This window comes from Bufo gargarizans, chromosome 8, assembly GCF_014858855.1.
Source record: "Bufo gargarizans isolate SCDJY-AF-19 chromosome 8, ASM1485885v1, whole genome shotgun sequence".
In the NCBI taxonomy this organism is placed as follows: domain Eukaryota; kingdom Metazoa; phylum Chordata; class Amphibia; order Anura; family Bufonidae; genus Bufo; species Bufo gargarizans.
The window spans coordinates 177,342,540-177,368,165 of record NC_058087.1 but is presented as its reverse complement, the minus strand read 5'-3'; the positions used below and the strand labels follow the sequence as shown (position 1 = coordinate 177,368,165).

Sequence of the window (25,626 nt, the reverse complement as noted above, 5' to 3'; positions counted from 1 at the left end):
GGGGGAATGACTAACCCGTAACATCCCGGTATGATATAATGTAGGACATGACTATGCAGGGGAATCTGATAGCGGAAAAGATCTCTTTAATTTAGGACATGCCCTATGAAAAACCAAAGGCAGTGGAGGCAAGCGCTGATCAGCATCGGGGAAGCTTAAAAAAAAAACAACAAAACAAAAACTGACACATGGTCCAGCTTGGCTATCGCAAAATTAGTATGTAGGGGCCGGGACTCTCAGGTGGGTACCGGGACCTAATACAGACGTAAAAACATCTTAACGATCAGGGAAAAGTTGATTTTGCTTGTGCCACCTCGACATACGTTAAATGCCTCCTCCGGCAGTCTGTGTGCCAGACGGGAATCTACTCCAGCTCGTAGCGGACATGGATTTCAGTCTCCATTTACTCCAGTTTACACAAATAAGCACCAAGTGATGGCAGCCCGAAAACGTCATTAAAGGGGTTGTCTCACTTAAGCAAACTGCATTTATCATGTAGAGAAAGTTAATACAAGGCACTTACTAATGTATTGTGATTGTCCATATTGCTTCCTTTGCTGGCTGGATTCATCTCTCCATAACATTATACGCAGCTTGTAGCCAGGGGTTATGACCACCCTGCAAATCCAGCAGCGGTGGTCGTACTTGCACACTATAGGAAAAGGCACCGGACTCTCTGGTGACCAAGACGGTGAGAGTGAGCATAGGCTTGTGCCTTTTCCTAGTGTGTGCAAGCACGGCCACCACTGCTGCTAGATTGCAGGGTGGTCTTAACCCCTGCTCACTCCCACCATCCCGGCCACCACAGAGGCCGGTGCCTTTTCCTATTGCCTACAAGCACGACCACCGCTGCTGGATTGCAGGTTGGTTGTAACCCCCGGAAATGAGCAGTGTATAATGTAATGGGAAAATGAATCAAGCCAGCGAAGGAGACAATATGGACAATCCCAATACATTAGTAAGTGCCTTGTATTAACTTTGCATATCGCATCAATTATCTTACTGATCATGGACATTGAGGTATCCTCGGAAAGCTGCTTTAGTCGACTACCCAATGCTGAAAGTGATTTAACAGGGTAAAATGAGTGGACTCTCTTTTATGCCTGTATTACAGTCACAAGACTTTAAAAGATTTTTGTACAAATTCCAAAATCTGAAGAGAAACTAAAAACCAGTGGCGAATGGTCAAACGTTCAGACTGAAGTAGAAAAACAGGTCGTTTTATAGATTTGTCCAGGACTGCGAGCGATTTAAGGCCGAGTCAATACTTTAGGTGATATATTAACAAAATTCCACGGAGTTCTGTGGATTTCTGCCAAACCTACTGGAAAATGATTTGACGGAAGTCAGGGAGAAAATCTGCTATTTCACTTTAGTCGATCGAGTCCTGGGTATTTCATTTCCAATATAAGCAGCTGGAAAAAAAGGAAACCTCAAGACAAAGTGACTTATTATATCCGAATATTCCTTGTCAGAAGCGTGTTTTGCTGCACTTGTCAGACCCATTTTGCCGTGGTTTTTGAGGCAGTTGCGTTTTTTACACATGAAATACTTTATTCACAATGTTTCAAGGGGCAGAGCGTCACTAAGAGTACGACCACGCGGTGGTTGATACGCAGCTGCGGTGTAGGTCTAGTAGTGCGACCCTGTACAGGCCGCGGCGTGCTCTAATGAATCTAATTAGGACCGCACTGTTCAGTTGGTCTGCATGGTTATTGGCCACAGACCAACTATGGCTACTTTCACACTTGCGTTGTTAATTCCGGCATTGAGATCCAGCAGAGGACCTCAATACCGGAATTAAACGGACCCGTTTTGATTTTGCACATCAGGATGCATCCGTTCCGTTAGGATGTGGTTGTGTGAAATCACAACGGGAAAAAACGGATGCGTCACTAATTACATTGAAAGTCAATAGGTAACAGATCTGTTTTTTTTCAGTGCCGGATGCATTTTTTTCCATTTTTATAACCGGACACAAAACCGCTGCTTACGGCAGTTTTGTGTCCGGTCACAAAACAGAATGCTGCCGGAAGATATCCTGATGCATCCCGAACAGATCTCTTTCCATTCAGAATACATGAGGACCAAACGCAAACACTCTTTTCCGGAAAAAATACCGGAAAACAACAACGCAAGTGTGAACGTAGCCTAAAAAGTGCGGCTGCACCGTGTGACTATACCCTAAGGCTTCCCCTCACACATTTTTTGGGGGAACATTTTTTTTTCTTCTAAATAACGCTGTATGCTTAGTGTTTTTAGCATTTTTCACGACAGAGTTTTTAACTGCGTTTTTTTCATCGAACACACACCATGTGTATTTTAAAGTTCGCAAATTTGCGGATCTGCAAAATATAGATAATGTCCGTTTTGCATCCGCATTTTTTTCGGACCCACTGACTTCAATTAATCCATGGTCCACATTTTGCGACCAAGTATAGGACACAAGTTCTATCCTTTTTGCAGAACGGACATACGGATGCCGACAGCACGTGGACGATTCGTGTGCTTTCTGCTACCCGTATGTCACTTCCGCAAAAACATAGAATATGCCTGCCACGGATCCACTGAAGTCAACGGACGGCACAGGGACTGCATCTGTCTTTTGCGGATACGTTGCTTGCGGTCCACAAAACGGCCACGTTTAGGTGCATGAGGCTTTGAACTTACGTTTTCTTCTGCCATTTTCCAAGTCCTGTAGAGATGCCTGTGAGAAAAATACCTGGATAAAACAGCATAACTAGAGCGTGCTGCCTAAAAGAACATGCTAAAAAGCTGAAATGCAAAGCATAAACACTCCCTAAAAAAATCTTGAAGGTAGTGCAAAAATAGACAGCACATGGATGTCACATCCGTGTACTGTCCGTAACCATATGTCCAGTTCCGCAAATTATAGAACGTGTAGCGGCGGCCATATGTGGTCTGCAAATTGTGGAACGCACGAGGGACGGTATCAGTGTTTTGCAGATCGCGCAAAACACTGCGGTTGTGTGAATGTAGCCTAAATCTGGATTGTGTGCAGCCACCCTAATAGACTTTGTATTTCACCTCCTCGCCCCTTTTCAAGAGCTCTGCTTGCAGTCAGTGAACAGCAACATAGGCTGAAACCCCTTCCTGTCCTAGAGGATTTGCTACAGTTGCATCCACTCTAGACAAATCTCTTTGAGCTAAACAGCCCGATACCTTGCGACAAAGGGTAACATTTGACATCGGTATCACAGAGCACTGTCTAGACTGGATACAATGGTAGCAAATCCCTCAGCTGTGAGACGTATGTATGACAGCAGTGAAGTTTTTTTTTTTATATATATATAAAATGTGATTTTTGTTTATTTATTTTACAAATGTAGCAGATGTTGACGTTCCTAATGATCTATGGTTGGAAAAAGCCGCCCCAGCCTATCTCTCGGGATTACATTTGGCATGGCGGCTAGTTAAAGTTCATCCTCTGGGTGATAGTTTTAGGAGATAAGATAAAACCATCCAGATATTGACTCGTGAAGCAATGTCTGTGTGTCTCCCCTGCAGCCTGGCGCGTGGAGGTCGCACTGTGCAAAGTTATGAAAAAGTTTAGTGATGCCAGATGAGCATCTCTGAAGGTATGGGGGTCGGTCAGTGTAAAGGTGGAGGTGGGACGGTCTTTGATTTGGAGGAGGAGGGGAGGGGGGTCATTTAAGCCAATAGTTAGGTTTAGGAGGCACCGGAGAGAAGCTTTAGTCCTGCCTCTGTCCTGGGAACGCCTTCCCTGCCCCAGGCAAATAGCATAGGAATAGCTAAACTATCACTTCCACAGCCAGAAAGAGTGAAGAGGCTGGGGGAAGAAAAAAAAAGGGGACGGGGCAGGAGAAAGAGTAAAAGAGAGAAGAAGAAAAACTGCAAAGGAGGAAAAAAATAAAAGAAGAAGAAGTGAAGAGTCTGAGAGGACAAAGGCTTAGAGAAGTTGTACAGAGGTGTGAGGAGGAGGAGGAGGAGAGCAAACTTCAGACGGGAGGAAAGAGCTGCAGAACTTTACTCATCTGGATGTCATTTGGTTGCCTGGAGCCGCTCGCAGTCCCAGGACGTACGGTAAAGCCCAAATATTATTATTTTTGCCGTGATTTTACTTCCATGTGTACAGCTAGGCTTACCTACTGTCTCTACCCGTACATTCAGCGTACGGAGTAAACAGAGGGAACCGTGCTACGTAAACGCAGGAGGCAGATGTGGTGGCTTCATCTGAGGAGATGACGCCCCCAGATGTCACCCAAGCAGGTCTGGTATAGGCTTCATGCACAGTCGTGTCTGTATTTCAGCCCACAAACAGCAGTGTGTATTCCATCCACACAAAAAAAATAAAAAAAAGGACCAGAATAGGGACATCTTCTATCATTTGTGGGAAAGGCCAGAGGGATCCGCATAAAAATACGGAAATGTGCACGGCCCCATAGACATGAATTCGAATTGATGTGTGTCAAATGGCGAATTGATCGGATTGAAATCTGCCAGAAGAGAGACCCGACGGGCAGATAAATCTGTCAGAAAAGGGATCCGACGGGCAGATAAATCTGTCAGAAAAGGGATCCGACGGGCAGATAAATCTGTCAGAAAAGGGATCAGACGGGCAGATAAATCTGTCAGAAAAGGGATCAGATCGGCAGATAAATCTACCAGAAAAGGGATCCGACGGGCAGATAAATCTGGCAGAAAAGGGATCCGACGGGCAGATACGGTAAATCTGGCAGAAAAAGAATCCGACTGGCAGATAAATCTACCAGAAAAGGGATCCGACGGGCAGATAAATCTACCAGAAAAGGGATCCGACGGGCAGATAAATCTACCAGAAAAGGGATCCGACGGGCAGATAAATCTACCAGAAAAGGGATCCGACGGGCAGATAAATCTACCAGAAAAGGGATCCGACGGGCAGATAAATCTACCAGAAAAGGGATCCGACGAGCGGATAAACCTGCTAGAAATGGGATCTGACGGGCAGATAAATCTACCAGAAAAGGGATCCGACGGGCAGATAAATCTACCAGAAAAGGGATCCGAAGAGCGGATAAACCTGCTAGAAATGGGATCCGACAGGCGTAAATATCTGCCACGATTGTAACATGTAAGCGGACTCAGAAAGACAGGGAACGGCATAGGTTTAGGACGATGAGAAAGATGGGAATTAGAATATCTGAGCTTGTAAACGACCAATCTCCTCGTCTGTAAGAGGGGTCTGAATGGTCAGAAATGTGTATGTAAACCCGGCTAGACAAACATGGCTACAGGCTGTACAATAGGCAGCGGAGGAGTGAGCAGATGACAACTCTCAGGAGGCAGACCTTAGTGAATAGGTGACTTCTGCAGGGATTGGCGCCAGTGCATCGATCAGTCGGTTGGGGGCCACTTACCATTATTGATATTAGAATATACGGTATATATATATATATATATATATAATGCAACGTCTCCTGGTTACATCCTATAATCATACTGCCAGACATCACAGTTAGTGGTTTTACATAGGACTGCTTGCAATGTCAACCCAAAGTGACAAACTCAGCTCTGCTACACCTGAACCTAGTGTCCTCCACACCTCACATTATTAAAGTGCTACCCATGCAAATATCCACCATGGCGGTGCGGTGGAATAGTACACAGCGGGAGCACATACCTACACACCAGACAGAGGGTCCCTCTGTGCGCTTCCCACACACAGCGCAAGCTGGCTGTGCAGAGGAGGCAGCCTGGACGCTGTACAAAGCTCGCACATAGAGAGCAGGGGCCTGGCGCTTCACAGCACTGCTGCTTTCTATTAATACATATACGGCACATCTGCGCCTGGGGCCACTATGGGCAGAATTAACCCCTGTCTACGCTGGGGTTACAGCCGACTCTCCAGGTGCAGGGGCTTTATGTGAAAGATATTCAGCTTAATGAATAAAGAATGTAGACTCCTGCGCTACAATGGCGTCTGCTTCCTCTTAAAGGGACACTAAATCTAAGGATTATAATAGTGCTGCTATTCTTAGTCACATGTATGTAAGTAAATGGGGGGTAAATATCCTATCATATTAAAGGGAATAACTGCTCGGTAGGGGGTCTGACTGTTGGAACACCCCCCAATCCAGAGAATGTAGGTGCTCTGTTCCCATCCGGATGCAGCGGCAGGATGACAATGTGAACTGCTGCTCCTTTAGGGGGTCATTCACACAACCTTATCCGTTTTGCGGTTTGCAAAATATGGATGCGGTCCGTGTGCATCCCGCACTTTCTGCGGGCCCCATTGTAAAAAAAAAAAAGTCTATTCTTGTCCGCAAAACGGATAGAACATGTTCTATAATGTACAGAATGCGGACAGCACACAGATAACACGGATGACCAATTCGTAGAAATCATTGGGTCTACGTGCGATCCACCAAAAATGCGTATCGGACACGGACCAAAAATACGGTCGCTTGAATGCACCCTATTCTCAATGGGACTGCCGGGAAAAACCAAGCACTTTCTAAATGGCTGATAACAGGAAACGTAGCTAGGTGTAAACGTACCGTCCCTTTAAAGGTAAATTTACTACCACTCTCATTATTATGACGTCAGTTCTGACTCCTGACATAAGATGTCTATGGTTGTATCGTCCCATCTCGCCTCCTTTTTCCAGTTCACATTAAGATATCATAGATTTACCAGACATTAAAGGGGTTGTGCAGGCCGTACGTATCGATGACCTATCATCAGGATAGGTCATCAATGTCTGATCCGAGACCCCCGCCGATCAGATATTGATGACCTATCCTGGCGATAGGTCATCAATATGTATGGCTGGCACAACTCCTCTAACTACAATCCTCTCAGTGTTTATATTAAGGGGTCCGTCGTGAGGTTTTTCTATTTTATTTTTTTACTTTTTGACTCCTAAATGTTCCTAATAATTAAAGGGATTGTACAGAATGAGAAAAAAAAATGTCTGGTTTCTTGCAAAAACAGTGTCCCCCCCCCCCCCTCTTGTCCACGTGGTATTACAGCTCAGTCCCATTTTTTTTCAACTGAGACTATCTGCAATACCACAACCAACCTGTGGATAGGTGAGGAGCTGTTTCTGGCACTTGTTTTTCTAAAGGGGGAATTTTTTATTTTATTTTTTATAAATAAAGTTTATTGAAACGAGCACTGTTAATGTCGTGGCGGTCTTCCATTAGTTTGGTCCTTGAAAATTAGGGCATGGACCCAGGACAGAGCCTTCATCTAGTACATCCATAGACGGGAGGCACGTACATAGAGCTCTATGTATGGACTGACTTCCCCCAGTGTCGTCCTTCCTTGGTCACATTTATCCCTCACCCCCAGAGCCCTCCAGATTTTTCAACACTGGTGTAAAGGAACACTGCCTTAGTTGTCTATAGCAACCAATCAGATTCCACCTTTCATTTTTCAGAGCTCCTTTGGAAAATGAAAGGTGGAATCTGATTGGTTGCTAGGGGCAACTAAGCCAGTTTTCCTTTACACCAGTTTGATAAATCTCCCCCACAATAAGTTTTGGTTAACTTTCCCTTTAAGGACTATCAAAAATCCCAAATCCGAACCAAAATGTATATGACTGACTAACAGGGTCCAACACGATGGATAAATTTGTTCACAGATTTAAAGAGATTTATCAAAACCGGTGCAAGTGAAAGAGGGAGCAGTCACCCACAGCAACCAATCAAATCGCATCTTTCATTTCCTCTGAGAAGTGAGAGCTGGAAGCTGATTGGTTACTATAGGTAAATGCTCTAATTCCAGTGGGTTATGGGTCATATTGGCATGATAATTATGAAAAACAGCCATTGGGGGAGATCTAGTTTAGTTGCCCCTAGCAACCAATCACATTGCAGCTTTCATTTTCCAAAGGACCTCTGAAAAATGAAAGGAGGACTCTGATTGGTTGCTATGGGCAATTAAACTAGTTTTCCTTTACACCAGTTTTGATAAATATACTACCCCAATGTCGTCCATTTCGGCCAAAGTTTTGAGCCGTAGGGGTCCTCCCGCTCTCAGAAAGAGGACTGGTCTCATTACAAAGAACCCGGCATTCTAATTCCGGAGAACCCCTTTTTTTTGTTCAGCAGAGCTGGACAAATCCAAACGATCAAGTCAGAATTTTTTTTTATATTTTACAAATTTTTTTTTTTTACTGTCATCTACATTAAAATTCAGAAGATTTAAGCCACGTCCCCATGTCCACGTGTGGGTGGGGCTTACATAACCCCCACCCATTTTCAGCCCAAGATTTTCAGTGCCTGAAAATTCGGGACTTTCGGCCAACTATGCCTCCACGGAAAATTATTGTCATCAAGATTGGCTGCATCGGCTCCTAAATTATTATTTTTTTGTTTATTCGTATTTCATCCGTGGATTTCTTCAGGATTCATTACAGGAACAATTGTCTAAACTGCCCACACAACAAATGGCATCCATTTTGGGGAAAGAAAGTTTCCAATTAGGCAAATTAAAGCCTGTACATTCCTCAAAATGGGAGGTCTTGACTAGGAAGTCAATAGGGGTCCTTAGTAAAGGTCCCAGAGGGGCATAAAGGAGTTAGTCAGGTAGTTGTGGTACTATAAAGAGGACCAGTCGCCACTCCTGACATGTCTGCTTCTCTAACTACTTGCATCTTTCATATAACTTAGTGTTGCTCCTCTATTATTCCTGCTAGAAGTTTAGGAATGAATCTCCAACTGGGTAGGGGTGTGTTCCTGCATGACCTCGCACTGGCAGCACTGACTGGTCAGTGTCAGACTGCGCAGGTGATGTGACATCCAGTTGGGCGATTCATTAATAAACTTCTAGTAGGAATAATAGGGGAACGGGTGATCCAGAATGGTTATTTGACCCGGAATACAATCGTTCCCTAAAAGAGACATGTCAGCAGAGGTGACAGATCCTCTTTAAGAGGAGCAAGTCAGCGAAAATGACAGACAGAGGTTGTTAATAAGTCCGGACCAACGCCCAGGATTACTCAGAGGCTGCGGCAGGGCCAAGAACCGGCTGAGGGTGACGGGTCAGGCGGTTGCACACCTCATGCACAGCCTCTGACTGAACGACTTCGTAACAACATGCAGTATCGCTGGGTGTTATGTCACACATAGCATGTAGCAGAGCCAGACCGGCGTAGCCTCACCCCATACAGAGGAGGCTGCAAAATGGGGTTCACATAAACAGTCTAAGGGCCACTACTACACCACATGCAGGGAGTAGCAGTGTCAAGTCAGAAAAGTCAGTGTAATCTCCAACAGCCGAGCAAGGGGTCAGACCCTAGAACTCCTCTGTCCCCCGGGACCCCCCCTGTTTATTTTTACGTGGGGTGGGTGTAATAATACGGCTGCCAGCGCCGAGCGTCATCCCAGTCTCTGCGGCTCAACCGCGGGGAGTGGATGTAATTAAGGGCTGGGTGTGGCGGGAGGGCTATGAAGTGTTGCCCAGAATAGTGGAGGTCATAGCCCCCCCTTAATATAGAAATACATTGGAGGCAAACCACTCTCCTCCACCAATAATACAGATTTTGTAGAACTACAATGCCCATCATTCCCTGACAGCATGAGAGCTAGACCAAGCCCGGGCATCTATTGTAAAGCTACAACTCCAAGTATGTCTTGAGCACGCTGTGAGTTGTAGTCCCCTAAAAGACTCTTCTGTTTATTTAAAGTTGCGGTTTTGGGGAAAGATGAGCGACAATCATCAGGTTATCCCCCAGCTTTTCCAGACTCCTGACCAGTAAACCTGCTTGGTTAAGCATCCCTGGCTCCTATAGCGATACCTAAAGGTAGATGTCATGGCAGTCATATTGGATATCACCCAGCTTTCCCAGACTCCTGACCGGTAAACCTATTGGCTATGCGTCCCTGGCTCCTATATTAAATACCTACAGAAGATATAATGGCGAACATATTGGATATCACCCAGCTTTCCCAGTCTCCTGACAGGTAAACCTACTTGATGATATATCCATGGCTCTTATATCAACCCACAAGGCATATATGGCATTTAGGGGTTTTAAAAACCTGGGGGACAACCCATAGGGGAAAGGCGGACATATTGGTTACTACCCAGCTTTCCCAGAAACAGATAGGCTGAATTGAATTTTGGTCATAAAACCAGATGACAATTTTAGTGGGAAATGCTCTTTTGAAGATCATATCCGCTCCTCTTTACCATACTTTCCAACATTTGAGACCCACTCGGACACCCTTAGGGGGGATGCAACTACAAGTACAAGCAGGCCCCAGATGCAAAGCCCATCTTTCCAGTAGCTCCAAAACAGGATTTTAACTCGCCCTACACAAGTACCCCCATGCCCAACCACGCGGACATGCTGTCACCTCAATGGGAAGCCGGAGAGGTGCAGGCTGCTGGGCCTCTTAGGAATTAATATTTAGATTTTTATTTTGGTGACTACATTTTTTCATTAAGCGCTTCCTCACATCCCGCGGTTTATTCTGGCACGGATCCGGCTGTGCTTTCATGAGTGGCTTAATGCATGTGACAGTTTCTGCCAAATGTCTCTTATCTTCAAACACGCCATGAAGCAAACGTGGCTTCACATTTGTAAGTGGTTATTCAGAGCCTGCAGCAACTCCCTGCGGTGTTTGGTAAAGGAGTCTTCCCGCTTGGTCCACAAAGGCACCAGGAGCTGCTATATATCGCGTATACCGCCGCGGCACTGACCCTATAGATAACCCTAAGTCGACTGGGAGCGCTTGCGTTTTAAAGGAGTATTCTGCTCTCAGCAAATGTTCAGTATCTCTGCTAGCTGTCATTCAGTAGGAACCTTCAAGGTTTACTTACATTGGATAAAAAATAATCATCCACCCTGGTCATACGATGGACACGCAGGTGCACGGCTCATTACAGTGCAGAGCTTCGCAATGAGCTGTTCACCTGCGTGTCCATTGTATGATTTCAGAGTTAAAGGGGTTGTCCCACGAAAAATATAAAAAAAAAATCCAAACCAGCACCTGGTTACGAATACTTTTGTAATTGCATGTAATTAAAAATGTAGCTATTCAATAAAATGTATAGCGCCACCTGCTGTTTGTTTTTTTCTAATTTCTCGGTCCTACTCGCTGAGGCGGACGCACATGCTCAGTTCTATCCATCAGCTGCAGCAGGAAGGACACGTCCCTGAGAAAGGACATACCCCTAAGCTGTCATCGTGAAATAAATCTAGCAGAACAATTAGAGCAATGAATGGGGAGATCTCTGGATCCATGTGAGGTAGAGGGCTGGTTCTTGCTTTGTTAGAGGTTGTCATGTACTAGACTATGTATGATTTAAATTTTTTACATCAATCGTGGATAGCCCCTTTAAAGGGGTTCTTTAGTTTGTTTTAACTGATGATCTATCCTCTGGATAGATCATCAGCATCTGACTGGCAGGGGTCCGACACCCGGGACCCCCGCCGATGAGCTGTTTAAGAAGGCAGCGGTGGCTCCAGCAGCGCCGCGGCCTTCTCACTGTTTACCGCTGGCCCAGTGACGTCACGACTAGTATCAGCTGGCCTGGGCGTGGCTAAGCTTTGTTCACTTAAATGGAGCTTAGCCCCGCCCAGGCCAGTTGATACTAGTCGTGACGTCACTGGGCCAGCGGTAAACAGTGAAAAGGCGGGGGTCTCGGGTGTCGGACCCCCGCCGATCAGATGCTGATTATCTATCCAGAGGATAGATCATCAGTTAAAACAAACTGAAGAACCCATTTAAAAGGGGCTATCCACGACATGACAACCTCTAACAAAGCTAGAACCAGCCCTCTACCTCACATGGATCCTGAGATCTCCCCCATTCATTGCTCTAATTGTTCTGCTAGATTTATTTCAAGATGACAGCTTAGGGGTGTGTCCTTTCTCAGGGACATGTCCTTCCTGCTGCAGCTGATGGATAGAACTGAGCATGTGCGTCCACCTCAGCGAGTAGGACAGAGAAATTAGAAAAAAGAACAAACAGCAGGTGGCGCTATACATTTTATTAAATAGCTAAATGTTTAATGACATGCAATTAAAAAAGTATTCAGAACCAGGTGCTGGTTTGAAAACTGTAGAGTATTTTTTGTAGGACAACCGCTTTAAAGGGGGTCTCATAACACCTTATAGGGTAGAAACCCCCTTTTAGGAGGCTGGGCAAGATAGTTGCTAAGGACGGAATGAATCTTCAAGGAGCTGGATCCCCGGCAATCATCTCTACCTTTTAGAGAAGGGGTTGCCTACTCGAGGCATAACCCTGCCTCATGTCTGACACTTTGCAGTCCTATTAGGCCAGGAAGATGTTAATGAAACGGAGCCTCAGTAGTGGAACATCAATGCGGTAAAACATGTTTGAGGGGGAGCAGCGCCTTCTCGGCAGATCTTCATAAAGCTTTAATATATTAAGCTGCTGTGATTTTACAGCCAAAACACACAGATAATAATGGTGCCCGGCCTGTCTCTACAGCAGCTGACAATAGGCTAACGCGTTTCAGAGGCAGCCACAGAGTGGGAGGCTGAAGGCATGCTACCTCGCTCACAATACCCATTGTATAGCGAAGTCTTTGGAAATCACACACATTCAGCCCGGGGTTATAATAGGTGCCGCAAATAGGTTCCTGGTTATTGAACAGGAATTCTGAACACGCGATGCTCTGCAGACATACAAGTCCATGCAGAAGCAAACAGGTCCATGTGAACCTGGGTCTGCGGGGAGGAAACAATGATTTCTCTAGATCCAGTATGACCCAGTTTTTGAGTCAGGCGAGTCCTAATTATATCCGTTCCTCGCATAGCTGGGCGACGACCAACGTGGCCACCATTCCCACAACGGATGTCCAAGACCCTTGCATGTCCGGCTTTTAGGCTATGCTCACATTTGCAATCCTGGTGGTCACAACGTCCTGTCGGACAAAGGGGTCCGCCAAGTTCCGTCGACGCAGCTCCATTTTCGCTGATGGAAACGGTCCATAAGTTGCCCAGAGCGACCAATCATTTTTCAAGACCGCCCTAAGAAATGAAAGCTGCATTGTGATTGGTTGCTAGAGGCTACACAGTTTTTTCTTTTAGACTTGTCTCCATTAATCTCTCCCTAGAGTTTAGACTCTTAAAGGGGTATTCTGGTTGGTTGAAGTTATCCCCTATCCACAGTATAGGGGATGTTAAATCGGAGGGGGTCCTACCGCTGGAACCTGTGGATGGGGGATAACTTGAAACAACGAGAATACCCCTTTAAGGTGAATGTGTCAGCAGTTTTGTACCTATGACACTGGCTGACCTGTTTTTACCTGTGTACTTGGCAGCTGAAGGCATCTGTGTTGGTCCCATGTTCATATGTGCCCGCATTGCTGAGAAAAATGATGTATATGCAAATGAGCCTCTAGGAGCAACGGGGGCGTTATCATTACACTTAGAGGCTCTGCTCTCTCTGTAACTGCCGCATCCTCTGCACTTTGACAGGATCAGATGTGATGCTGTCTTCACTGCCGGGTTCTGTCAATCAAAGTGCAGAGGACGCAGCAGTTGGAGAGATCAGATCCTCTAGGTGTAATGACAACACCCCCGTTGCTCCTAGAGGCTCATTTGCATATATTAAAACATCATTTTTCTCAGCAATGCGGCCACATATGAACATGCGACCAACACAGACGCCTTCAGCTGCCAAGTGCACATGTAACAGGTCAGCCAGTTTCATAGGTGCAGATTTGCTGCCAGATGCCCTTTAAGAGTGCCTCCGACACAAACGTCGACAGAGCCTTTTATCGTGTGGGGGGCGACCCACCTACACTAGAAGCAGCCATTCTGGATTCTGAATCGGCAGCAAAATATGAAAGGCAGCTCCTCATCATCATACCACAGAGTTCTGTTTCAGGGAAACATACAACCAGTATGGAGACATGAGCAGCCATTTTTCTTTCTGGAAAAGCACCCCAAGTTAAAAGTTAGGCTACTTTCACACCTGCGTTAGGTGCGGATCCGTCTGGTATCTGCACAGACGGATCCGAACCCATAATGCAAACGCTTGTATCCGTTCAGAACGGATCCGTTTACATTACTATGAACAAACAAAAAATAAATAAATAATTTTATCAATTTTTTTGTTCATGATAATGCAAACGGATCCGTTTTGACTTACACTGAAAGTCAATGGGAGGCGGATCCGCTTTCAATTGCACCATATTGTGTCAGTGAAAACGGATCCGTCCCCATTGACTTACATTGTAAGTCAGGACGGATCCGTTTGGCTCCACATCGTCAGGCGGACATCAAAACGCCGCAAGCAGCGTTTTGGTGTCCGCCTCCAGAGCAGAATGGAGGCTGAACGGAGGCAAAAAAAAGGATGCATTCTGAACGGATCCTTATCCATTCAGAATGCATTGGGGCTAAACTGATCCGTTTTAGGCCGCTTGGAAGAGCCTTGAAACAGATCTCACAGGCGGACCCAGAAACGGCAGTGTGAAAGTAGTCTTAAGAATGTGTGATACTTGGCTGCGGGTCACGGTGCTATGTCCTACGCTGTGATGTATAAACCAGGGCTCGGTGCAGACTATTGGCACAGAAATCTGCAGACGCGATGCTCTGCAGACTTCACAGCTCGGAACCTGCCAAGGAGAAATGGAAGCTTAATGATCGTCCGCAGTGTCACTGTCCTCAAGTTTGTTTTGTTCTGCCGCTCACAAGTGTCCCCGGGATCACTGACCCCTAGACCGTTCCCACATTAACCCTTCACCTCCCCGTGGTTTCTAGCCCCCATGTCGGCTAAAATTCCTAACATATCTATTTGCTACTTGACATTCCCCCTCAATACAGATGTGCATGTAAGGCATGTAACGACAGTCTTAAAGTGACAGCGCAGACCCTTGGTGTACTGAAACAGGTGTGACTTCTGCCTCAGATGGACAGCCTGACTCCAGACCAGAAGGCTCCTCATGTCCTGACCTGCAGAAGACGACTAATGCACATTTACCAAAAAACACCCAAGGGCAGAAAAAAATAAATGCCTAAGATGGCAATTCTAAAGGCTTCACTGCCTAATTACTAACGGGTCGTGTTATGTAGGGCACTCCCCCAGGTCAATGGCATACAGGCAATCTACGGAGTACAGCTGTTCAAGGCCTTATCGGAAAACATATGGCGGTGGTAATACTTGCTTATCAATCGCAAATGAGATACATGTCCCCATAGGTCATCCTGAGGGATATCCTGCCATATCCTATAGCACTCCTTTTGGCAGACCCGCGCCGCTCTGCGTAACATACGGCAAGTAATTAAAGGGTCACTAAATTTTGCTAAAACTTTTGATATATATCATAGAGACATATGAACAGTTTACATCGGTGGGAGACTGTGCGCTGAGACCCCCCACTGATGTCTAGAAGGAGGAGAGAGAAGTGCTCACATAGCGCGCTCTCTCTCCTTGATGCAGGGGACGGAACCAAGACCAGCCCACCGACTTCTAAGTCTGTCGCCTGCAGCGAGGAGAGGGCACACGATATGGGAGCACTTCTCTCTCTTCGTTCTAGCCATCGTGGGGATCTCAGCGCTCAGCTTTTGCCTCGATGACATCAAACGTTTTACCAAAAGTCAACTATGTCTGTATACGGCAGACTGGGAGCAATAGCACCCAAAGTTTGCCACATATACTCTGGGGAGAGTGGCCTGTTGTCACCCCCCACCCCAATTATGATGTGAAATTGTCAACTAATTTAGCAAGGGGTGTAAAAAAAGACCGCAACTTCTGTCCGCGGGTTCACATGCAAGTGAATTGAGCAAAGCTGCAATACCAGACACAGCCTATGAACAGCGCTGTTTCAAGTAAAGGGGTTTCTGCCATATAGTGCCATGCCTCATAAGCGACCTCTTGGCTAACCAATATGGAAGTTACTTGATTGCTCACAGTATAACAGATGGGTAAAGTATTTAGGCCGTATTTCGGGGGCGTGGAAGTTTTCTGTAGTCTGAAATCCTCTTGGAGGCTCATGTTGTAAGATCACTATGGAGGATGACTAAGTGCTGGAGTTTTCATGACACCCAAGCCCTGCACACCCTGCTTGCACGCTCCATTACTAATTAATGATGTTTTATTAGGAGTTTCGCATCCCTCTGTCAATCACTGCATAGGGCGAATGTTGCCTCACAAGGCACATACCAGCCATTACACCTGGAAGGATCTCTGTTAGCGAAGGGTCGATATCCCAGCAAGATTAGAGGCATCGGATGAAAATCTAAAGGGGCACTCTACCACCTATAGTAGATGTTAGGAAAAATAGGGATCCAACGTGTCAGATTAAACCATTAACAGGATTTTCCTAGACTTAAACACTGATGACCTATCCATCTGATTGGTGGGGGTCCGACATCCGACACGCCCGCCGATCAGCTGTTAGAGAAGCATCGTGGCTCACCAAGCACAGCGCCGTACATTGTATAGTGGCTGTGCTTGGTATTGCAGCTCAGCCCCATTCACTTCTATGCGGGGTGAGCTGCGCCTAGGCTTGCCATGTGACTAATGGCCTAGGAACAGAAAAGAGAAGGCTGTGGCACTACTGCGAGCTCAAACAGCTGATCAGCGGGGGTCACAGGGGTGTGGGATCCCCACCGATCAGATACTGATGACCTATCCAGAGAATTAAAATCTGGGAAAAGCCTTTTAAACTAAACACGCTTGCCGGGTCGAGCACGGGTGAGGTTGGGGGAGGCAGCGGAAGCTTTTGGCTACGGGATCGTACGGGAACAATGTTGACGTCTCTGCCCGCTATTGTTAGATGAAGATTAACCTTGTTTTTTGAATTTGTGATGGACGTCAGCTATGTCAATAAGATTAAGGCTAGGTACATAAAAATAACAGGATCCTGCTCTGCTAGGGTGAAGGGCTAGGGAGGGTTTAGGGTTGTTCACCCATTGTGGTTATGCCCTTTTTTTTTGTTGCATTTTTGTCGCAATTTCATAAATGCGGGGAGAAGGCAAAAGGGAGGCAAATGGGATAAAATAGAGACACTAATAAGAGACACTAATAAGAGACACTAATTATATTCCTCAGGTAACTCCCACTGTCGTTCCAGTGCTGCTGCTCAGGTGCTTTGTGTATTCGGCTGCAGTGATGACGTTACGTCCACGACATGAGAATTAGGCAGCCAATCACTGCTCTTGGTGGTACATTGCAATTGGCTGCGGCGGTCAGACGATGTCATCACTGTGTTTTACCTTATATTTTTTCACACTTAGTAAATATTTTATCACTTAGCATGTGTAAGCCTATTTATTCTCAAATCTTTTGTCACCTGCAGTGATGATGTCATGTCCACAACACGTGAGTGACGCGGTCAATCAATGGTCTTGGTGCTACATGACGATTGGCTGCAGTGGTCATGGGTTGTTGACGTGATGTCATCACGGTGTTGATAAAAAAAACTACTAAGTATGATTAATACTTAGTAATTTATTTATTTTTATCACTTAGCCTCAGTAAGCCCATTTATTCTCAAATCTTCGAATCAGGAGGTTACTTGCTTTGTTTATTCAGCTGCAGTGATGACGCCACGTCCACAACACGTGAGTGTTTCAGCCCAATAAATAAAGCAGGTGGCCTCCTGCAGTGATGGCATCACGTTAACCACTGAAGCCAATCACGATGTACCGCCAAGACCAGTGATTGGCTGCAGTGTTAACGTAATGTCATCACTGTACGATGCCACCTGCTTTATTTATTTGGCTGAAGTGATGACATCACTTCCACAACACTTGAATGATGAGACCAAACACTGGTATCGGTGATGTCATCGCTGCAGCCGGTAAACAAAGCACGGAAGCAGCAGCGCCAAAACGGGAGGGGGGGGGGGGGATTAATGTGTCTTTTATTATTTTATCGAAATTTTCCTACCTAAAGCAAATTTTGCCCAGTCTTGTGACCTGGAGCGTTACCAGTACTTGGCGGCATGATGAGAGCAACCACTAGCATTGTGTCTGACACATCGCTTACAACAAGTTTCCTTTTAACTTGAAAGAACCCAAATACCCCATCTTTAAATACCGTGAAGCTTTTATAGACAGGGGAGGGGGAAAAAAAACAAAAAAACTTTTCAGGGTACTTTGTGTATAGTTTTTACTCCTGACAGGATGCCACCACCCACCCGCCATCTCTCCAGACACATCAGCCTTGCCCCCTCCTTGGACAGCAATTACCGCCATAACCTTCCTCTCCCCACCATCTGCAACATCTCCTAGGCTTCTTTATATTCTGCTCTATTCCCTTCTCTCACCTCTGTCTCCCCCTTCTCACAGCTGCACATTCCTCAGAATATTACCTGCCTCCTACTGACCCCTTCTTAACTCTGTCAGTACAGGCGCGGATAGACAGACACTATCTCTCCTCATCTGAAATGTAGTCATGCGGAGGGGAACTCCGCCACCATGTCCGGATATTTAATACAGTGTCCATATATTGTTCCGCAAAGGGATTTACAGGATCACAGATTTTCAGATGAGTATGTTATGTGCACACTGCTAATACAAGGTGGGGGCTGGAGTGAGCGTGCAGAACAGACTTTAGGACTGTACAGAGCACAGCAGTCCTAAGGCTACAGAGGGACTAAATTTTCAAAATGCAGAGAGACTGAATTTGCCAAAGTAGGTATTAATACGGCTATGTAGTGCCAAGATAATATTGAATTAGAGAGCTCACATAATATCGCCATATAGTGCCTAGACAATACTAAATCATAGAGCTCACATAATACCGCCATATAGTGCCAAGACAATATTGAATTATAAAGTGCTCCCGGTAAATGGTTGCTCATCAGCGAAGGTAATGATCTCCTCTGTATGGGCATGAGCGATCGCTACTGCGATCGTTTATCCCCAGACAGGTTCACTGTTTCTTGGCAGAAGATCTGTGTTTTTTATTTAATTAATTTTTTTTACACAAGACGATCTGCTACCCAGAAATTATCATTTTAGGTGCCGCATCAATGATGCTTGAGCATCGTGTGATTGTTGGCACCTTTACGCGGACCAATGTTCTTTTCCAATAATCAACCCCTGTAAAAAGTTTGTTGTCCAGTTTGAGAAAACCCATATTTCTGCATCCTATTCGGAAATACTGAGTTAATGGGGGTGGAAGGGGGGGGGGGGGGTGTCCTTTGTACAAGATACTCATCTCTTAGGCCTCATGCACACGGCCGTTGTTTGGGCGGCTCGGATGCGGACCCATTCACTTCAATAGGGCCGCAAAAGATACGGACAGCACTCCATGTGCTCTCCGCATCCGATGCTCCGTTCCGTGGCCCCGCTAAAAAAATATAACATGTCCTATTCTTGTCCACGCTTTGCGGACAAGAATAGGCATTTATATTGAAGGCTGTCCGTGCCGTTCCGCAAATTTCGGAACGCGCACGGACGCCATCCGTGTTTTGCGGACCGCAAAACACACCACGGTCGTGTGGATGAGGCCTAAACCAGAGAGAACCGCTGAGAACCGTTACAAAGATAGTTTCTCGCTCTGGAGGACCTGTCCTGTCCTGCATTACATAGACAACCCACTGATGCGAATGGACAATGTAATTGCTTCATTTCCCCTGTGGTGGCGCTGCAGAGAAATTGAACACTTCCTGCCAGGTCTTACATATTACAGCTGATCGCCGGAGGTCTCAGCAGGGAGATCACTTGGTGATCAACTTATTGTCAAGAGATCCTACTACCAAGCAATGGAGAACCCCTTCAAGAGATGTAGCAGAGCTAAGCTTATTAACTGGGAACACTCGTCATGCAGACAGTGCAGCCCATATGGCTGCCATCACGCGGTCGTAGAACGGTTTCGTTTGACATCTGTATATTTTAATACCAAAACTGAGAAGGGAGCCCATCCTGGGAATACAAATTCAGCACTGCTACATCTCCATTTGCAAAAAAATCTGAGGCAGTAAAGGGGGCATTCAGATGATGTCCATGTTACATTTGTTGTTGTTTTTTGTACGGACTCATTGACTTCAATGGGTCCATGGTCCACATTTGAAGTCGAAGAATAGAACATACAGATGTTGAAAGCATGCGTGGTGCGTCCTCCAGCATCTTGCGGGCTCCATTGTAAGATAGGACCCCGCACCTATTAGACATTGGGGGCATATCCTAGTGATATGACCCCAATGTCCAAGATGGGAATAACCCTTCAACATGTCCTATTCTTGGCCACAAATGCAGACCACTGACCCATTAAGGTCAATGGGTCCGCAAAAAAAAACAAAAAAAAACTGATGCAACACGGACTTCATCTATATTTTGCAGATTCGCGTTTTGCAAACTGCAAATTACATACGATCGTGTGAATGCCCCCTTAGTGTAAAGCTGTCCACAGACACCATTTTTTTTACCGCCATCAATCTGACTGTTTTCAAGTCTATGACCACTTTACGGGGGTGTCAGTGGCGGGCGACACTACTGAAGAAAAATAAAGACACATGTCTAAGCAAATCACGCTGTGTAAACAGGAGCCAAGATAAGCGGTGACTGAAGACCGAAGTGTGAGCTGACTGTACATGACGCCCTGGACAGAGGCGATCGTTGACCTGCGCCTGTACAAGACTGTGTATCTAGGACTGGGACCCGAGAGCAGTCCTGCGCGAGGCTGTGTGGCCTAGAACACAGTCCCTTTATCTACATGATGTCTTACAAGTGACAGATAGGGAAGGGGGGTCTGCATACCGGCAGGGGCTCTGTTTATACATATGGGGCATGGCCTGACAGGCACAGGCCTTTCTTGTGCAGAAGTTGAAAGTTCACGTAACCTAAATGATAGGGGTGCAAATACCAGGATATATTATTAACCAATTCACGAAGAGGCAGCGGCGTCCTGTCCGCACAAGCCTTAACCAGGACCCTTTCAGATAATTTCATGCTCAATGGTAACGGTTCAAGTAATTGGAATCTGACAATCATAGCAGGAACCTTATAAGATTACATCCCGGGAAATATGCAGCGGATGAAAATGAAGTCTGGCACCAGCCTGGAGGAGAGAACATTAACCCTTAAAGGGACTGTTCAGCTTAGAAAAACGGGAAATAGGGAATTCTATGTTAATGATGGAGGAGGGGGGTCCTTTGTTCTTCTTCAGGTTCCTCCTCCTCACTCTGGAGGACCTGTCCTGTCCTGTATTATACAGACAAACCATTGATTTGAATGGACACTGTGTAATGCTTTATTTCCCCTGCGGTGGCGCTGTGGGGAAATTAAACACTTACTATTAGGTCTCCACAAAGATCACAGCTGGTCGTTAGGTCTCCCAGCAGAAGGGCACTTTGTGACCAGTTTAAAGTCTTCAAAAAAGAGAAGATTGTCCAAAGTGAAATACCTCTTTAGCTTCTTCTGTAAAGGTATAGCTTTAAAGGGGTTGGGCCATCTGGGACATTGATGGCATACCTCTGGCATATAGTGATCTCCAGAACGTGCCGCATGTGCAGTCACCATCCATTCACCACCATGGGGTTCCGAAAATATTTCCGGCAGTCCCACAGCGGTAAACTGAGAGGTGGCTGTGCTCTCCATTCACTGCTACTTTCATAACTCCCGTAGCGAAGAATGGAGAGCATACTGTGCATGTGTGGCGGCTCTCCATTCACTTTAGGGCCCTTGTCCTCTAGATAGGATCAGGTCCCAGTGGTGGGACCTGCACCTATCTGACATTGATGACATACCCTAGCAATATGCTAGATGGACCAACCCTTCTAAACAGGTCCTACAGTTTAGGCCTTAGCATTGTCCATTATTAATTGACTTTGTAGCTGACAACTGAAATAAAGCACTAATACAAGTCTTAGATTTACCAGGATACAGTTTATTAATATATATATTATTTTTTTTTTTACAGAACTTGCACCATGCACCTCCTGTTGGTATGGATTGTCCTCAGCACTGCATGCACGGTCCTTACTGAAGGCTGCCCAGATGGCTGTCAATGCAACCAACCGTTTACAGTCTTCTGCTTGAGTCGCAAGGACTCCAGCTTTCCTCGGACCATATCTCCAAACACCATTAATTTATACCTCTTCGAGAATGGCATCAGCTCAGTCGAGGAGAGCAGTTTCTCTGGCCTGTGGGACCTGCAACTCCTAGATCTATCCCATAATAAGTTGTCTAATCTACCTGGAGGCGTCTTCAAAAGGCTGACCAACCTCAGCAACCTGGACCTTTCGTCAAACCAAATCACTGAGATCTCTGCAGAAACGTTTCAAGGTTTGAGTCGTCTGGAAAGGCTGTACCTCAGCGAGAACCACATTCGGAGCATTCATCCAGATGCCTTCAGAGGTCTTGAGAATCTACTTGAACTCAAACTGACCAAAAACCAATTAGTAGTCGCTCCAGCCTTCTCCTTACCTCATCTTCTGCTCCTGGATCTTAGTTATAATGCTATCCCTGCCATCCACCCTGGAGTCTTCCATGCAAGAAACATAGAGACCTTACGGTTGGCTGGTCTTGGCTTGAAAGAGGTGCCTGCAGATCTGCTAAGTGAACTTAAGAATCTTCATGAGCTGGACCTATCTGATAATCAGTTATCTAAAGTGCCATCAGGTCTACGGGGCTTGACCAAACTCAACCTAGCTGGCAATGTGGCAATATCCCAGCTTCAGCTTGATGACTTTTCAGGCCTAAGTGGATTACAAGACTTAGATCTAAGCAGAATGAGCCTTCGCAATTTGCCAAAGGGTCTCTTCCAATCCACACCACGCCTCCGTGGTGTTAGTCTGGCCCAAAACCCTTTTAACTGTGTGTGCCTATTAAGCTGGCTAACTGAATGGTTGAGAGTCAGTGGAGTCGCTCTACTGCGCTCAGAAGAAACTCGTTGCCACTTCCCCCCCAAAAATGCAGGAAAGATTTTACGTAACTTGCAAAATTCAGACTTTGGATGTCCTATACCAACAACAGTCTTCGTGCCTACAACCTTGGCAATTACCAGTACAGCTGCCCCACTTACGACAACAAATCCAAGACCAACCTACGCACCAACCACCACCACCCCCACCACAACAATAGCACCTAACAATCCCAACGGAGGAGGAACCTGTTCTACCCACTGAATATGACCATCAGTGTCCACCTCAAACTTGCTTGAATGGTGGGTTATGCCATTTGGATCACCTTGGAGAAGTGGAATGTGAATGTCCACCAGGATTTTATGGAATGTACTGTGAGATGCTATCATTAACACCAGCAGATTTTACTGAGCCACCAGAAATACTGCTGCAAGTCCTAGAAAGGACTAGTAATTCACTGAAGGTGGACCTACAAAGTTACATCGAAAGTAAAAAGCACCTACTGGGACTACGGCTGACGGTGCAAAACCTCTCTGGATCGGACGACAGGCCGGACACATACCCGCTGCCTCCGACACTCCCACACTACACATTGACAGGACTGAATGCTAACAGCACATACAGAATTTGCCTTGGATCGATGCTTGGTGGAAGTGGAGAGACTGAATTATGCTCGGAAGCTCAGACTGAGGGAGAATCTCCAACACCCAGTGCCCACATTACACAAACCAGAGAGGGAAGTCTAACGTTAGTGCTGGTGCCTGCCATAGCTGCCGGCATCCTCCTCTTGGTGGTCATAGTAAGTGCAGTCTGCTATACACGGAGACGTAGGGAAAAAGCGCATGCATGTGAAAATGGAGGTCCTCTGGAGCTGGAAGGTGTAAAACCAGGCCTAGATGACAAAAGCGAGTTGAAAAAGTTATCAGAGAACCTGACAAGTAACGAAAGAGGTTGGGAGTCAGAAGAACCTCTCATGGACTCCTCCAGAGTAGGAAATAATAATGGCACACCAACAGGACGGCTTCCTCACTCCTACTTTTAAGCGGTACTCTAAAAACTGTGGACTTGTACACACTCCCAGGTACAAACAAAGGGAATTTCCAAGATCCAGACCATGTTTGAGCACACGGGAAGACCTGCCCAGAAGACAGCAGTGCTGTCTAAATATTCAGGCAGAAGATAAAACGGAAGGGGGGTAAACTGCTTACAGCCAAAGCGACAAGTAAGGGCGCTATATGGGAACAGTTGCATGTGAGCAAAGTGACACTGCTTGTTGCTAAAACGATGAATCCTTCAGTTTCTGAAGTCTTCTTGCTGGGCTCCAAGAAGATCCCATGCACTGAAGGCTTGGACGGGCTTGCGCCTGCATACGTGGGTTCTGACATGACCCGGGCTGGACAGAACATCATCTCAGACAAGACACTGTTATGAAATAATGCATGCACCCTATTCCTGCCAGCGTGGTCTCTTTCGGGTAAATGAACATTAACGTTAAGCAGTTTAGGGCGACAGGCGAAGTACAAGGCACCGATTGCTGGACAAAGTGGTGCCGATGTTAATAATTGACTGCTATGTAATAAATATGGATTCTTTTTAAGTGTCTGGTTTTCATTCCCATATATATTTAAAAGATCATGTGGCTGGAGGGTAGCCACATGGTCTTTTCTGAAGCACGTCAGTCACTAGCTGCCTAATGTCTGCCTTCTTGTCTGGTCTCAGACATGCAATATAACTTCCACATAAGTTATACCCACCCCCTTTTTTTTGGCCAAAGGGTACGTGGCCAGTTCTGAGTGTAATGTTTTTCCAGCAAGTTAAAGAGGAAAAACTGAGGTATCGCCTCATCTGCTGAAGCCATTAGAACCAGACCGCCCCAATGGAAAGCATGTGCGTACGGCAAATAGAGGGGGGCCAATAGGTGGGCCCACAGGAGACGTATGAAGACTCCTCAACCCTAGCAGAAAAGCGTAGCCGACGCCAGCAGGGACAGATTTGTTTTGTTTTAAAAAGGTGGGATCTGGACTCCGTGGATTAATGCGCTCATCCATTACACCGTGCGGTAATTATGCAGCATATCCCCGTGTCAGGCCGCTTCCTGTCGGAGACCTGTATATTATCACAGCCATGAGTTCCCTCCTGTAACATTTACCAGATCATGCTAATGGCTTCACTCTGTAGAGTTAGCGCAGGCTCTCCCGACGCTGGCGATCATCGCTTCATGCACGAATATCGACAGCCTGACGTCTGCAGAACGCGGTCACATATTCTCCCTGTTGCATATGGCTCCGGCTGTGATCACGATACATAAAATGTCATTTGCAGGGCTAGGGTGACATGCGAGCACAATTTTCTAGACCCTTTACCTGCAGCTATGTGGCACTGGAAGGAGTTCTGGAGTCAAGAGTCTAGTTCGTGGTGGGGGGATGGAGGGGTCTGGAAGTCATTATGCAAACTGGGCAGGAGGTCTGCGGCTAATCTGTGGCGAGTGTACATGGAGGGAGCGGAGGGGGGGGGGGGCAGGTGTGTGCATCCTGAGGCGATGTGTTATATTACAAGGGAAGAAAGGTCTCTCTGTGAAGGGGAAGAGCGATATTATCCAAATATCAGTGGGGTTAGGGAGGGGGCAAAGCATGGCTGTGACCGAGGAGAGCCAGGCAGGGAGAGAGGCGCAGAGAGGGGGATTAACGGGTTAGACAGCGGTGTATATTAATATAATACAAGTACAGTAGGGGTGACTAAATGTGGCTGGGGGGCCCATAGTGCGGACTGCGCATGAGTGGTTCATCCGTGAAGATGTCCGTGAAGGATCCATGTTTGGTCTGTGTGTCATGCGTATTCCAGAGCATCTCTTACCAATGGCCC

General features: G+C 46.2%; 2 protein-coding genes across 2 annotated transcripts in view; one reads left to right on the top strand and one right to left on the bottom strand.

Moving 5' to 3' along the window:
• Positions 1-25,626, bottom strand: part of LOC122945878 (coronin-7-like) — a 121,026-nt gene that overhangs the window by 39,068 nt on the left and 56,332 nt on the right. The gene's annotated exons all lie outside the window — the stretch shown is intronic.
• Positions 3,742-24,361, top strand: VASN (vasorin). The gene is given in 3 exon segments (XM_044305154.1): positions 3,742-4,065; positions 21,822-22,998; positions 23,000-24,361. Coding segments are annotated over 2 exon segments (1,974 nt in total). The 5' UTR covers positions 3,742-4,065; positions 21,822-21,831; the 3' UTR covers positions 23,807-24,361.